At 39.0% G+C, this 15687-nt stretch overlaps 1 protein-coding gene across 1 annotated transcript; it reads right to left on the bottom strand.

Moving 5' to 3' along the window:
- Nucleotides 1-1994: 1994 nt before the first annotated feature.
- aspa (aspartoacylase) lies at nucleotides 1995-14144 on the bottom strand. Its single transcript, XM_033650908.2, has 6 exons — nucleotides 13752-14144; nucleotides 10322-10517; nucleotides 7938-8031; nucleotides 7702-7809; nucleotides 3309-3418; nucleotides 1995-3131 (listed from the first exon to the last, which is right to left on the bottom strand). Exons 1-6 carry the CDS (start codon nucleotides 13997-13999, stop codon nucleotides 2940-2942), a joined length of 948 nt encoding a protein of 315 aa, XP_033506799.1. The 5' UTR covers nucleotides 14000-14144; the 3' UTR covers nucleotides 1995-2939.
- Nucleotides 14145-15687: the final 1543 nt, after the last annotated feature.

Here is a 15687-nt window from a genome sequence, read left to right as displayed (position 1 = left end):
ATTTCCTACCGAGATAGTGCTACGATGAAAGGTTGTCTTTCACAGAGACGTTGTGTGTCCTGCCAGGATGGTGGCACAAAAAGCGTTTTTCTTAAGCTTTATGTGTTTGTGTGCGTGTGTGTGTGTGTTTGACCTTTTTTGATTAAACAGCTGTAGATTGACAGAAAAGGTGGGAAAGACGGGGCAATGACATATAGTAAAGGGCTGCAGGTCAGAATCAGTCAGGACTGAACCCTGGCCTCTGCAAAGAACTCAGCCTATATAGGGTGCACACTCTACCAGGTGACCAAACGGTCGCCCCAAAGCAATCGTTTCACAGAGACATCACTGCTTTTCCAGTGGGGTTTGGCAAGCAAAACTGGTAACACAATCTTTTTTTAATCCTACCCAAGTGATTTTCATCCCTAAACCTAACCGCAGGTTGACCACAGTGTTGCTGAAAAGTAGAGTTTCAACATATCCACTACAATAACAAATGTAACATATCCATGGTTTGCAGAAACACACAAGGTAAACATTATTTCTGGTGATTCATGTTGATGTTTAAGGCTCCAGTAACTTTATGGCTAAGTAAAAAATTTTGGTATACATGTAACTAGAAGTGTTGGAAATAAAACATTGGAAAGATCCCTGATATATCTGAGGGTTCACATTTTTCTGCTTGTGCTAAATTGTTAGGAGTATGGTGCCCTAGACCCCTAACAACTTTCTTATGTCCCTTACATAGTTCATGATGAATGTGCATGTGTATAAGTAGTGTTTCTGTTGTAAGCAATACAGTCAAAATTAAAAACATTAATACCTTCAATGACTTCATGCTGGCTTTAATGTATTGAGCCAAAGATCTAGCTCTGACAATCTGCAACTATAAAATCTGCAGCTATAAAATCTATGCTGCAGCAGAGTGCACCATGGAGAGGACTGCAGTCAGTGGGTGTGTGCTGCCCTCTTATGGCTCAAAGGTGCTACAAAACAAACATGACAAGTCAAAGCAACAGAGTATGAAGGGTGCCAACCCAAGTGCCAGAAAAAGTGTTGGCACTGTTCATTTCTGCAAACCACTGAGGGTTCTACATTAGGATTCGATGTTCTGTTGCTGATACGTTCATACTCTGTGTTTCAACAATGCTGAGGTCAACCCATGGTTAGGTTTAGGCCCAAAAACCACCTGGTTATGGTTAGGAAGACATCCAGTCTGGGTGGCACAATCCCCTCTGGAGACACAGAGACGCCTGGATAAAAAACAGCTGCTCACAACAGGTTTTGCTGTGTGTTGGTCTGGAACAGTTGTCTGCAGTACCACGCAGTCCACCATCCCCTGATATGTATTAAATGTGCAAATATAACGTTGTCATGGTTTGCAGAAACGTGGGGGAGACCGGGGTTGGTTGTCATACTTTTTACTCTTGTGCGAATTTCTCATCATCAAACATCTTTCAATAGTCATTCCTACATTAAATGAAAGCTTAAGGTCCAGGCTTGAAATGCATATCCCTTTTATTTTTACAACTTATTGTAACAAGAAGTTATTACCCATCAATGACAACTTGTCCTTGTGGTTATCAATGGGGTTTCAGAGCAGAAAACACCTGAGAACATATAGTTGATAACATGTTTGCTATGCTGACTGTCTTTCTGAACTGTAACATGTGACAACCTTACCCAGCTGACCTTTTCACAAACATTTTAAGCTAGCTACCACATGGCTTTAGCTTGCTAGCTAAAAGTTGACCCAAATCAAAGCTATAACCTTCAACTTTTTAATAAGTGTTTGATTTTTAAATGACTAATTACCTACAAGCTTTTAATAAAAAAAAACAGCAACATGAATAATTATGTTTGATATCAACATAACGTCACAGCGCCCTCTAGTGTGGCTGTAATAAGCACTGTGACAACAAACTCATGTGACAACCAACCCCGGTCTCCCCTACAACCTTTCCTTCTAGTGACTGGGCTTTGGGTTCAGCTACAAACAGCACAAAACCACAGTCTGGCATAGTACTATATTTATTGATCGGAAAATTTCCACAGGACTTTTAAAGACAGTAAACATTGCTAATCATATAAATGGTGCTACCAAAAATATTGCTAACTGAAAAATGAATTACTGTAAGACCACAGTGATACACTTAGACACAACAAAGACGTGAAAATATTAGACAGTACGTATGCTTTCCACGATTCAACGATCTCATACATCACTTAAAACCAAAGATACAGTACAAGTATATCAAAATAGACACAAATATATCATTATAAAACATGTTTCAAACTGCATCCAAATGCATTTGTTTAGAGAACGTATACCGTTTCTTATCAAAATAATATCACATATAGTTTCACTCCAAATTTGTTGTGCAATTTTTTTCTGAAATATCTATTAAGGCAACAATAGGACAGCACCACAGATGCAACCACTGGAGTTACAGGTAGGTAGGTAGTATCAAAGGCCACAAACACCCTCCCAAAGATGTTACAAATATATTTCAAGAAGACAAACAACTACAGTTTTGGGTCAAGAGATGGAGGTTATGATCCAAAATGGCCGTCCTGAGCAGTAGTGAGTGTTGTGTGATGATTCGTAAGCCATCAGTGGTTAGGCTTGGCCTTTCATATTATTAAAACTTAGTTGATTTAATGTAAATATATCTTTTAAATAACAACAGTATCATAAATACTTACCACAGCAATTTACCAGTCTTCAGATCAAAGACTTTCACAGTGACTCTGAGTAGAGCCTTCACAAATATTCTTTGCATAGTTAATAGATTCTCTGATAGTAAATGCATAGAAAACTAAAATCAGTGTGTAAAAGATGGCATCTAGTCATTATGTGAGGAAAGTCTGTCATTAGCTAACAGAACAAAGTGCAAATTCTATACACAGATTGTTTCTGTGGCTAACACACGATCGCTGTTAGCCCCACCATCTCGTTTTCATGCTTTTCTGATGGCGCTCGCTACCAAGGTTTCCCGCCGGGTGGTTACAAATGCCTGTTGTTTTTCATAATAGGCGGCCTCATTAATAAAAGTGGGATACACAGTCCCTGAGCCTTGGTAGTGGATGGTCTTCCCGTCAAATGTTTGGAACATAGGGTCACCCGGGTTCAGCGGTTCCCAGTCACAGTCCTGAAACAACAAGCAATAACCACAGGAAAAGAAACTTGAGTATGATACCCAAACTAAAATAATATACTCCCACATCAACCAAAGATGTCTCATTTCCTCTTTCATATTAACTCATATTTACAGGTTCAGTAGGTCAGATATGTGTGTAGTGAAGGCAGGCATAATTCAGACTTTTACCTGCAGATTGGGGTGCACCATGGCAATGATGTTTCCATTGGTGTCTCTGGGGTAGTCAACCCTCTCCGAGACCCGGAAAACTTCCACTGTACAGGGAGGGAACTCCATGCCTGAACAACACACAAAAAACAGCATCCCCAACATTGTTAGCATCCTGGAAAACCTCTATTCCATCAAAACTATTTCTATTACTAACTATTTCGTCACTGATGAAAAATTCAACTTTATGTATAAAAAGAGAATTATTTTCTGACAACAGGAGAGGAAATAAAAGAGATGAAGAAAAAAAAACTATAACAATTCCTGCTACTTATCAATGTCATTTCTGTTTGTCATTGATGTTGGCTCTGTTCTGTTCCCGGGGAGGTCTTTGCTGCTGCTTTCCCTGCCTTAGGCTTTCAATGTAGGCGCATGGAAGGGCAGAGAGGTGTGTTCTCTCCGCCTTAGGCTTTCCACAAAGGTGCATAGAAGAGGCTTTCTGCGTAGGCCTAGGAAAGGCAGAGAGGCCCCAGAACAGAGCCATACCGCCAAATAAAATACTGCAAATACTGATGGACAACCTGAAATCATAATCTGTGCATTCCAATACCCATACTACCATACTATATAGCATCAGCATGCTTTTCTGGCCATTCTGACCCACAGTCCTCTGCACAGCGTCACAGCGACTGAGCCGCAAACAGATAACAGCTTGACAGCTCATTGACAGTTTATTGATGGCTGTCAGAAGTTGCATTGACGGATGACAGAGCATTCAAGTGACTGATGACCTCTTGATTTAGTAATATAGGAATATTGATTGTAAAGTAGTAAAGTAAAGAAGTAAACAAAATAATCATAAATATAACCGACAACTAAAGAGCACAAGTATTAAATAACAACGACAGAGAAATGTGTAGCCTCTGTAATTTTACTATTGTGAATATAATATTGTTAGTATTTACAATGTATGCAGTTATTACTTATTGCAAAATAAAAACATCAGAGCTTTGCAGGTTGACCTCTGTCTCTGGTGAGCTTGGTGAACAACGTTTTGTTTTATCTCCATGGTGACGGATATATGAGTAGGAGGGTCAAAGTTCAGGGTGTAACGTTATGAGGAAGTAGTATGTCCTGACTGTGTGCATACTGTATGGAACAGTACATACATTTTAAGGACAGCTGCAGTACATACTAAAAGTAAAAAGAAAAAGTAATTCAAAACACTCCCACTTTTACTCAAGGATCCAGGATCGAGTTTGGGATTTTGGCAGTCGCCATCTAGTTTTTGGAGCCAGAAGTGACCATATTTGGACGAGAGGGTGGAGCTGGGGAGGATACTCATTGCTACATCTCTATCATGATTGACAGGTGGTCATGGCAGTGATTTGTCAATCAAAAGGTAGCCACACCTGAAAGCATACCCTGCTTTCTGGTCTATTTGACCCAAATGGGACATCATTTGCAAACTGAACATCATGCTGTATTGATAAAGACTTAAAACTAGCTATTGAGGCCAAAAACTCATCAGTAAAATGTTACCTGAGGTAAGAAATCAAGTGAAACTTGTATACAATCTCACTTCTGTTTTACAACCACTGGCATCACCCCCCTGCTGGCCATTAGGAAAAATGCAGGTGCAAGGCATTTCTGCATTGGCATGCCTTTGCAGAACCGGAGGCTACGTCCACTTCTTTTATACAGTCTGTTAGTGAAGTCTGTTGAACAAGAAGCTGGAAGGTGCCGCACACAGTGCCAAAGTGGCCTTATTCAGTCTCCGGAACCAAACAGGATGTGCAGTGGTTTTTGGCAGAGATGGGAAATTAAGTAAGTAAATGCTCAAATGAACTGTTTTACCACCAAACGTAAGACCACTGAGCTGGATTGATATGCTAGTGGCAGCACAGCGCATAAGAGGACAAATGTCCCAACATTCTCCTCACAGTATGTAAGTCATTCTAAACAGTCATTTTTAACTGTCACAACATTTAAATCTACGGAAGCCCTAAAGGTAAGTGAGAAAAACAAAAATTCTGGTAATCCATTTTCTAAGTCTGATCTTAATTGTTTCCTCTCCTGTGTTTGTCTTAAGAATGGGTATAAAAAAAGGTTTTGCCAGGACAATCTAAGTTCCTTCTTTCATTTGTGAAAACAGAGGGCAAAGGGCAGAGGGGACAGTCAGTGTTAAAGTGCATGAGCCAGCTTGAACAGGTGGGTTTTGAGATGGGATTTGAAGGATGTTATGCTGTCAGACTGTTTGATGTGTAGGTGCAGGGATCTCAAGAGCCCCGGGGGCAGTGTAGCTGACAGCCCTGGCAGCCATGGTGCTGAGGTGTGAGGTGGGGATGGTCAGGAGACAAGCAGATGAAGAGCGCAGGGAGCAGGAGGGGGTGTACTCCTGGAGGAGGTCAGAGAGATAGGTGGGGGCTACGCTGTAGAGTGCTTTGAAAGTGAGCAGAAGGTTTTTGTAGTCAGTTCAGTATTGAACAGGGAGCCAGTGTAGTTGGATGAGAATGGGGGTGATGTGGTTGGATGATTTGGTGCGTGTAATGATCCAGGAAGCTGAGTTTTGAATGATTTGAAGCCTGTTAATGAGTTTGGTGGGAAGGCCAGAGAGAACTGCATTACAGTAGTCAATACTGGATATAACAAATGCATGGACCAAGACCTCAGTGCTGGACTGGGACAATGATGGGCGGAGTCTGAAAATGTTACGGAGGTGGCAGAAAGCTGTCCGGGTAATGTTATTTATGTGTGGTTCGAATGAAAGAGTGCTGTCCAGAATGACACCAAGACTCTTGACATGGCTGGAGAAGGGTACAGGAAAGCTGTCAATGATGATGTCTAGGAGAGACCTGTGCATGAGAAGGGGCTGCTGCGCCAGCCTCACTTCGCCATTTTAGGGAATGTGAATAGAAAAACATCCAACATGCTAACGCACATTCGAAAGCAGGTGTGCTGATCACAGGGATGAGCAAAAAACTCACTGGAGGCCGACTCCTTATCCCTGCTGCTTTCACGCAGCATTTAGACGCAAAAGCAGAAAGAGATACATTGTCGATATTACAGGTATATAAATGTAAACACACTGAACATGCTAATGCACAGTACAGCATCACCCTGATGTGCCGATCACTGGCACCCCTCTGTGATGTAGTCTGTAATAACATGACAGAAGTGGTGTGGTGTGGATGAATGTTAAAAATTCAAACAAAAAATGCTTAATTTAGGGTAATTACCCTTTAATGACATAATAAATGTAATAATGACCTGAAATCATGTTAGTAACGTGTTTCATTACTTTGTTACTGCTAAAAAGTAAAAGTAATATACTACTGTAGTAATATTACCACTAAGTTACTTTTGTAACACGTTACCCCCAACCTGAACTCATGTTACATAATTTGAGCTAGCAAGTTATGTAGCATTGCTGTCAAGTATTTCTTTTGGCTAGAAATTCACTAGAAAGAGACGTGAATACTTAAACTCTAACTTAAAACATTAGCTAGTGGTGCACTTTGGCCTCTTGTGGCCAGAATTGGTATTACAACAACAAACACTTCACAACAACAACAAAAAATGAACTTGCCAAAACTTTTTTTCACTCATTTTCACAAATGATAAAAAGTAAAAATGATTCTGGAAACATCTTTCTTCACCTGTTGTTAAGTCATAAACATAAGAAAGAAAAAAAAATTCGATCTAACTTTTTTTTCCCTCTCTTGCCTCTTCAGGCTTCCATATCCATCTCTTACAGCTAATCGAGTTGTTTCTTCATGCTGCTCAGCTTCAAAGAGCAGGAACACCGATTCATCACCGTACCCGAGCATTCATCAGCACCAGTGTGGCCCCACGACAGAAGATTACCACATCATTGGCAGCCAGACTCTGACAACAAGCGGGCCATTCAACAGCAGGCCAGGCAGGGGAAACCAACAGACTGCAACTCGCACTTGGCACGGACCGCTTGTTTACGTAAAAGAGGAAGGAAAAGGCTGCCTTGCACCTAAAGCACTGCAAACACTGCTCCATGCCTTCAGGAAGAGAAGGGGCAGAGCGGAGGCGTGATGAGCCAGATGCAGATAAATTTAGAGATCTGGATGTAGGTACATCTGGATGAATCAGACCCGGCACCCATGGGCGTTTTGTCACAAAATGTTGCTCATCAAGATGATGCTGACAGACAGGAAGCCCGGCTGTAAACAACTTATTTTTCAATTACATAACACTTATGAATCATAATATTAGTCGTCCCAAGGTCAAAATTCCGGAGAGACACTTAAATACTTGCCTGCAAACTTTAAGAATCATGTCTGCTTCAATCTCAGCTACTTTGGCATAATCCTTTACGTATCATATTAATGTGGTGTGTTACAGATTAAAATTTTAAAACGCAGCGGTAAGCCTGTCCTACCTTCATTAAACAGCTCGATGAAGTCCAGCGCATGTTTCATTATTTCCCTCATAGCTTCAAAGATGTTGCTTCTCAAAACACCTTGAGGCTGAGGACCAACTTCCAGACCTGAAATGAAACAAGCAGAGGACACATTTGCAAATTTAAAACTTTTCTTTACTGACTGAGTGGATGATTGATTTGGGGGACATCTTACATATTGTCCATTGTCCCTAAAACAGTTTGGCTGGACTCACCAACAGGGTGCTTGGCAACAGAGCGGGAGGTGGAATATTTCAAAAGAGGATGTTCATTAAGCAGAACGAGACAGCTGGCTGGAGCCATGGCTTTCTGCAACACAAAGACATCAAGGACAAGATCTCAGCTGCAGATAAAAATCACACCTTGGCACAGTTTCACACTCCACATCAGCCAACTGTATTAAAGCTTCAGTGTGCAGGATTTAGGGGGATATATTGTCAGAAATGTAATATAATAAGTGTATTTTCTTTAGTTTTTAATCACCTGAAAATAACAATCATTATGCTGGGGTGGCTCACGTGCTCAATAAACAATAACCACGTGCATGTTTAAGTTGGTAGTCTGTCTTGGTAAAGTAAAGGCACAAAATCTTTGTTCAGCACAAACAGCCTTGTGATTCTCGATTAACAATGTAGGCCTTCATCATTAAACAACTGGAAAAATAAAAGATCTCCTGAGTTTAAGCTGTTGATGGTGTAAAAAATAAGAGATTGTTTGTTCTTACTTGTTTTGACTCAAGTCTCTGGGTAAGTAAAGGAACTGAGTTGCCCTGTCTGTGATTTCTTCTGTTCCCTAAAGTTAAAGAGTATTTCTCATAACCTCTTTTGCTTACAGTCACAAAGAGTATGTTCCTTTTCTCTGCTCTTTTCCTCCCTGCTGTTGCTCTGCGTGCCTTTGTTTTCTGTTACAGAGGAAGAACCAGAGATGCAAACAGGCCCAGTTCAAATACTGTGTATTTAGGTTCATCTAGTTCTTTGTCAGTTGAATCAATTTGGACATTTGTTAAAAGATGTTGACGGGTTAATCAAACTTTTCACCTCACAGTCAAACAACTTCATTTGAACTGCCATTGTCTCTAAAACAGATGCCTGGGCACACGCGAATAAACTATTTTTAAAAAAATGATTTATTTTGTGGTATGCATTTTTCTGCTTGCTGTCCCTGTTTCCTATGTGTTAAAAATTGGTTGCCACTGATGGTGACCGAAGGCCAAGACGGTTGCATTGCTTGCAAGAACCTTTGGTTTCTTTTTGCCATAAAGCAACTTGAAAACTGCTGTGAATTTGTTGTTGTTTATGGTAATTATTCTGCCGTGCATATTGTTAATTTACTGTGGTTGAAACACTGTTTGTTCAATCTTTTATAGTTATATATAAAACAAAAGAAGAAGGAGTCTTCTCTGAAACATTAGGGCAGATAACGACCAAAGAAAACAAGCGTCTCTCTGGTGTATTTGGATGGTTGATCCTTTAAATGAGTTTGTTTAACGTGTAAAGGTAAACTGATTAATAGATTACCTATACAGGTTAACTGAACCTCTCCAAGAGACCTCTTAGTAAAACACTGACTTCTAAGCACACATATGGATGTGGAAGATTGAAGGGAACAAGCAAACATATTTAGGGACAATGTCTCCGGGGGTCTGGTGTAGAATTTTACCACCGATTTAGACTTTGTGCACACGGTGAGAGGAGGTCCACAGATTGAACGCTCCTGAATACTTAGTAGCATGCTTGTGCCGAAAAGTTTAAAAATTCGAATGTGCTCTTCAAGGCTCTTCAAGGAGTTAGCATCATTATTTTATTTGAACAATCTGTCATTTATTTTTCAGAACAAGTTGCTTTGTGATATTCAGGAGATTAGGAGTGATATGTTTCGCATGTTTAGAGAAAATATTGGGATTTTTGGCCGGGCTCAGCCTTTGGTTTACTGGTCCATCTATGTCCCAACCCTCACCTGTGGTCATGAGCTCTGGGCAGTGACTGAAAGAATGTCATCGCAGATACAAGTGGCTGAAATGAGTTTCCTCTGTGGGGTGGCTGGGCTCAGCCTAAGAGAGCTCAGGCATCCGGAGGGAGCTCGGAGTAGAGCTACTGCTCCTTCGTGTCGAAAGGGGTCAGTTGAGGTGGTTCGGGCATCTAATCAGGATGCCTCCTGGGTGCCTCCCGTTAGAGGTGTTCCGGGCACGTCCCACTTGTAGGAGGCCCCGGGGCAGACCCAGAACACACTGGAGGGATTACATATCTCATCTGGCCTGGGAACACCTTGGGGTCCCCCAGGAGGAGCTGGAAAGTGTTGCTGGGGAGAGGGACGTCTGGGGTGCTTTGCTTGGCCTCCGAACTTCTTATCTCATAAAGAAGAGCTAAATTTAAGTTTTGTTTCAGTAAGGGAACATTTTTTGTGGCTGAATTTCTTTTCCAGGCCTGGGATAGAAGGCAGAACATTCTGTTTCTGGACTGGGGTTGTTAAATAACATGCACTTTTGATTGATACTGCAACGTCATTATAATTGTGTCTTGTAAATCCGGGGGGTGTTGGGCACATGCAAGTGTGCACGACACAAATAAAAATCAATCAATCAATCAATCAAGGCAGTCACCTTGATGTAGTTCATCATCTGCAGGTTGAAATGGTCTTTGGAGCTCTCCAGGATCAGAGTGCAGCCCATGTTGGATGTCGTGTTGTGGAGGTCAAAGATGACATCGTAGGCATCGGGGCTTCCTTTGGGTCCAAATATCCTGTTGATCTCCTGAGCTCTCTGCACCTCGTAGGGAAGGTCATCTCCTCCTGGGGCACTGCGGGACACACACACACACACACACACACGTCAACACATTCACAGCTTATCAGACAATTCTGCTGAAGGAACAATGAGCTATGACACGTGTTAATGATTCACACAAGGTTATCTTCTTGTCCTACATGGCCTGTAACACTTTCACCTAACTGTTAGCCATTGTGGAAAATCTCTGTGATTAATAGGTCAGCCCAGTAACTTAAACTGGGCCGAAAAAACAAGAATTTCCTGTACTGCACGTCTTCACATGTGCGTAACAAACAGGAAGACATTAATAACTGCAAATGATGTCTTGGTAATGACCATAATTCCACCTAATCTGTTAATGTAGGAAGTCATGGCAGCCATTAAGTCTACACTGGAATACAAAAGCTGGATTCAACAGGACAGTTTGGCCCCTTTTTGTGAGCGTGAAGACGAAATTTAATCCACTTTCTCCAAGCCTTGCATGTCTGCTCTTAAAGATCCTTGAGAGATTTGTTTTGTCCCCAGGCTGGACTTGCCCCCCCCCCACTACCAGACAGACACGCTACACGCTCTGAGCACAGAGTGACCGCCTCCCTTTTTTTCTCTTAGCTCTTTTAAAGCATTTCAGAATAACCACTGGTCTAGGACATTCTCCAAACTACTGTAGAGCAGCACCTCTGCTGTGCATTATTGTCTCGCCTCCCTCACATCTGCTCTTTAGACCCCACTTTCAGCAAATATCTGGTATTGTCTGGACTGGCACGACGTCAGTACACAAGCACAGTGTGAGCTGCAGCTGATAAAGTGGTCTCAGCTGAGAGGACAGTAAATATGAGGGAAAGCAGTCAGTCTATTTAAGTTGAAGAAAATGACGCCATGAGCTGTTTTTAGAAAGAGCCTCCAAGCAGTTAATCTTCTTATATGTTGCCTTCAGAGAGGCCAAACAGTAAGAAGATCTTTGAATATCATTACAAAAACTTGCAGGATGACGCAAAGTAACCCAGACAGGATGATCTGAGCTTTTAACATTATTTCAGTAATCTGCAGCAAATAATTTAAAAGTAAACACGACAACAGAAGTTGAAAATATCATAAAGAAACTAAAGGTAAAAAAGGTATACATCATAGGAAATCCTGTATCAATAATACTTTTAAGCATATGTGCTGTGTTTGTCAATAAATTACAGACCTATCTTTTTAATTTGTGGAGAAATGTTTTAATTACTATTTTGTTTTTTGTTTTACGTTTTGTACTTTTACATTCTATTGACATTTATTAACTGATTTTTAAAACATTTTCTTTTATTTTTTACATTTTACATTGAATAAAACAACAATGACTTTTTTTCATTTTATCATAGAGAAATGTTTTTAAATTTTAATCTTTTTTTTACATTGTTTTATCCCTGCTCTTTATGTTATTTCACCATATGTATGTATATATATATATATATATATATATATATATATATATATATATATATATATATACACATGTATATTTTACATTTTACATTGAATAACCCAACATTGTTTTTTACTGTTGTATTTTTTTCAGTCTTTTTTTTTAAATAGAGAAATCTTTTTAAGGGTTAATCTTTTTTTTTTTAATTGCTTTTTTTTCTCCCTGGTGTTTAAGTTATTTAACTTTATTCTACTGTCTTATATTTAGTATTTTTATTTTTTTTTAATTTTCAATTCATTAAAACATATTTTGTTTTATTGTTATTATTTTAGTCTCACAAATTTTATCTATTTATTTATTTATTTATTTTTACTTTCTGTTTGTGTCCAACATTTTCACTTAACATGAAGGTTATAAGACTTTTTTGTGGTCATTTTGATGTTATAAACACTTCGCTGGTCTCCCAACCTATCTCCATGGCTACACTGATTATACAAATACTGTTGTTTATTTAATTTCATTGTAATTATTTTTAACTGATGTTTGTGTTCACCATTTTGACTTTTCCTTATCCGCTGCGAGGGTCCTAAGGACAGAGGGATGTTGTATGCTGTAAAGCCCTGTGAGGCAAATTGTGATTTGTGATATTGGGCTTTATAAATAAAATTGATTGATTGACTGATTGACTTTACATGAATGTTAACAGAATTTTTTAGGACATTTTTTAGACATATTTTAAACACTCCCACCCCACCCTATATCTCCACAGCTAAATTAAAGATACAAAAAATATTCCTGTTAATTGCATTTTGTTCTGTTTTATGTAATTTAATTTAATTTTTTAAATTTTAGACTGTGTGTGCCACGGGAAATGTGTTATATTTGTAAATAAAGTTGAGTATTGACACCCATACTAATCACAATAAAAGACCATTATTAACCCCATATAGAAACATAATGGTGATAAGACTCCAGTATGCACCACTGCACCACACACACACACACACACACACACACACACACTACAATAACCTTGGGAATGTTATAATGGGATTCCTTATTTATGAATACTGGGACACAATGCTCTTATCCAACCACATTAGGCTGCTGTGTGCTTCATGTCCAGTTCATGCACGGTCCATGCACGCTGACTATATGAGCCAGCGTTTGCGTAACACCATATCTTCCGCTGTAATGCACAAGGAGGGGAAGAAAAAAAAAGACGTCTTAGTTCATTTGCAGCTCGGTCACGTTTCGCTCACGTTTTTCCTGCTGGCTGACAAGTCAGGAGGAGGGGACACGCTGCTCTGCTGTTATTGGGAAGTGGTGGGGGAGACATGGCTGGTGGTAAACACACACATATACATACACACTACCTGAGACAATGACAGTTTGATGCAAGGGTCAAGGTGACTGTTTTTGTGCAGGGATGAGAAGAAATCAGTGTGAATCCTTGTTACACTGCACTGTTTGTCACTGTCATGCGTTCATTATCCTGAGCATAGTGATATGTCCCTGATCTGTCAGGCAGAGCGCACGTGTCAATCAATAATGTTGCATAATAGTCATTACATTTTCCAACATACTTTCACCAACTATACATACGCACGTGTCATGTCTTTGTTTGTATCATCAGATTGAGCGCAAAACATAATGCGTAAAATCACACCAGGGTCCATTGTGATTGTGGAGCTGTTTTGTGGATCCGTGCCATGAAAAGTTTCCATTCAACATGTATGTCAGCAGACAGGAACAACAACAACAACAACAACAACAACAACAACAACAACAACATCCAGACCCAGCAGCGACACTGAACATGCCATGACAGCCGCTGCTCCGAGGTGTGTGTTCACCTACCTGAGGTTTTCCGGGGTGAAGGCTCGGTTCAGATCCGTGTCCACATATCTGGTGCACTTCTCCACAGCCCTCGGGTTGGTAATGTAAGGTTTGGTCTCGACCCCTTTCCTCTGGATCTCGGCGCTGTTCTTCACCCACAGGTTCACCAGCGTCATGCCTGACATCTCGTTCCCGTGCGTCCCTCCGAATATCGCCACCCTCCTGGCCTCTTTGAAACACGCGCTGCTGTTGTAGGAAGAAGACGACATATCTGGATACGGATAAAAGTGTGGAGAGTCTGGATGAAGACACGCCGGACTCACAGAGGTAAAAAGTTTCCAGCTGGAGCTTCACAGGCTCAGTGTTTAAATGCCTGCTGTGGCTGCGCGCTTACGTAACGTGCCCGCTGGCTTGTTGTGATCAGTCACCGTGCGTAAAATGCGCTGAGTTGAGCACGACATCTCCACTTGCAGGCGAAACTCCAGTGAACAAGGTTCCTTCCTTTGTTCACACATCACTGTGAAACTCACGGGAAAGATTGACTATTCGTTTCCGGTGATGTTCTTCCAAAATAAAGCGTAATCAAAACAATGTTTCGGGATTTAAGCGGCATTAACAGGTAGTCTTTAAAGCTAGACTCGTCAAGATATAGTACTTCCGGTCGTGGCCTTCAAAATAAAACCATTTGACTTGTTTACCCACCTGTTCCTCCATAATATATTTAGTAGTCTATGACAAGTAAATGCCATATTTGTCTGATTGGTCTAAAGTCTTAAAAATCTGGTACAGACACATTTTGGGCAGAATGAAAAAATTAGGTTAGAAATTTCTAGCTGTTGTATTTTGAATATGCATGTTGTGCTGCATCTTGTGCATATATGTTATAGGCTTATATGTTAATATGTTTATGTGAAAGAAGAAAAACGATTTAAATGTTAACTATTAAATCTAATCGTTATATGTTAGATCTAAATGTTAAAAGATAAAACTAAAGTTTTAATCTTGAATCTAAATGTTAAATGTTGAGTCTAAATGTTGAATCCAAAAGTTAAATATTAAATCTAAATGTTAAATGTTAAAACTAAATGTTAACCTTAAAGGTAAATATTAAAACTAATGTGAAATGTTGAATCTAAATGTTAAAAGTTGCAACTAAAGGTTTAATCTTAAATCTAAATGTTAAATGTTGAGTCTAAATGTTAAATGTTCAATCCAAAAGTTAAATATTAAATCTGAATGTTAAATGTTAAAACTAAGTGTTTAATTTAAAGGTAAATATTAAAACTAAGGTGAAATGTTGAATCTAAATGTTAAAAGTTGAATCCAAAAGTTAAATATTAAATCTAAATGTTAAAACTAAATGTTAACTTTAAAGGTAAATATTAAAACTAATGTGAAATGTTGAATCTAAATGTTAAAAGTTAAAACTAAAGGTTTAATCTTAAATCTAAATGTTGAGTATAAATGTTCAATGTTGAATCCAAAAGTTAAATATTAAATCTAAATGTTAAATGTTAAAACTAAATGTTAAATTTAAAGGTAAATATAAAAACTAAGGTGAAATGTTGAATCTAACGGTTAAAAGTTAAAACTAAAGGTTTAATCTTAAATCTAAATGTTAAATGTTGAGTCTAAATGTTGAATCCAAAAGTTAAATATTAAATCTAAATGTTAAAACTAAATGTAAACTTTAAAGGTTAATATTAAAACTAATGTGAAATGTTGAATCTAAATGTTAAAAGTTAAAACTACAGGTTTAATCTTAAATCTAAATGTTGGGTATAAATGTTAAATGTTGAATCCAAAAGTTAAATATTAAATCTAAATGTTAAATGTTAAAACTAAATGTTAAATTTAAAGGTAAATATTAAAACTAAGGTGAAATGTTGAATCTAACGGTTAAAAGTTAAAACTGAAGGTTTAATCTTAAATCTAAATGTTAAATGTTGAGTCTAAA

Source organism: Epinephelus lanceolatus, chromosome 11 (assembly GCF_041903045.1).
Source record: "Epinephelus lanceolatus isolate andai-2023 chromosome 11, ASM4190304v1, whole genome shotgun sequence".
In the NCBI taxonomy this organism is placed as follows: domain Eukaryota; kingdom Metazoa; phylum Chordata; class Actinopteri; order Perciformes; family Serranidae; genus Epinephelus; species Epinephelus lanceolatus.
This window is presented reverse-complemented; position numbering and strand designations above follow the sequence as displayed.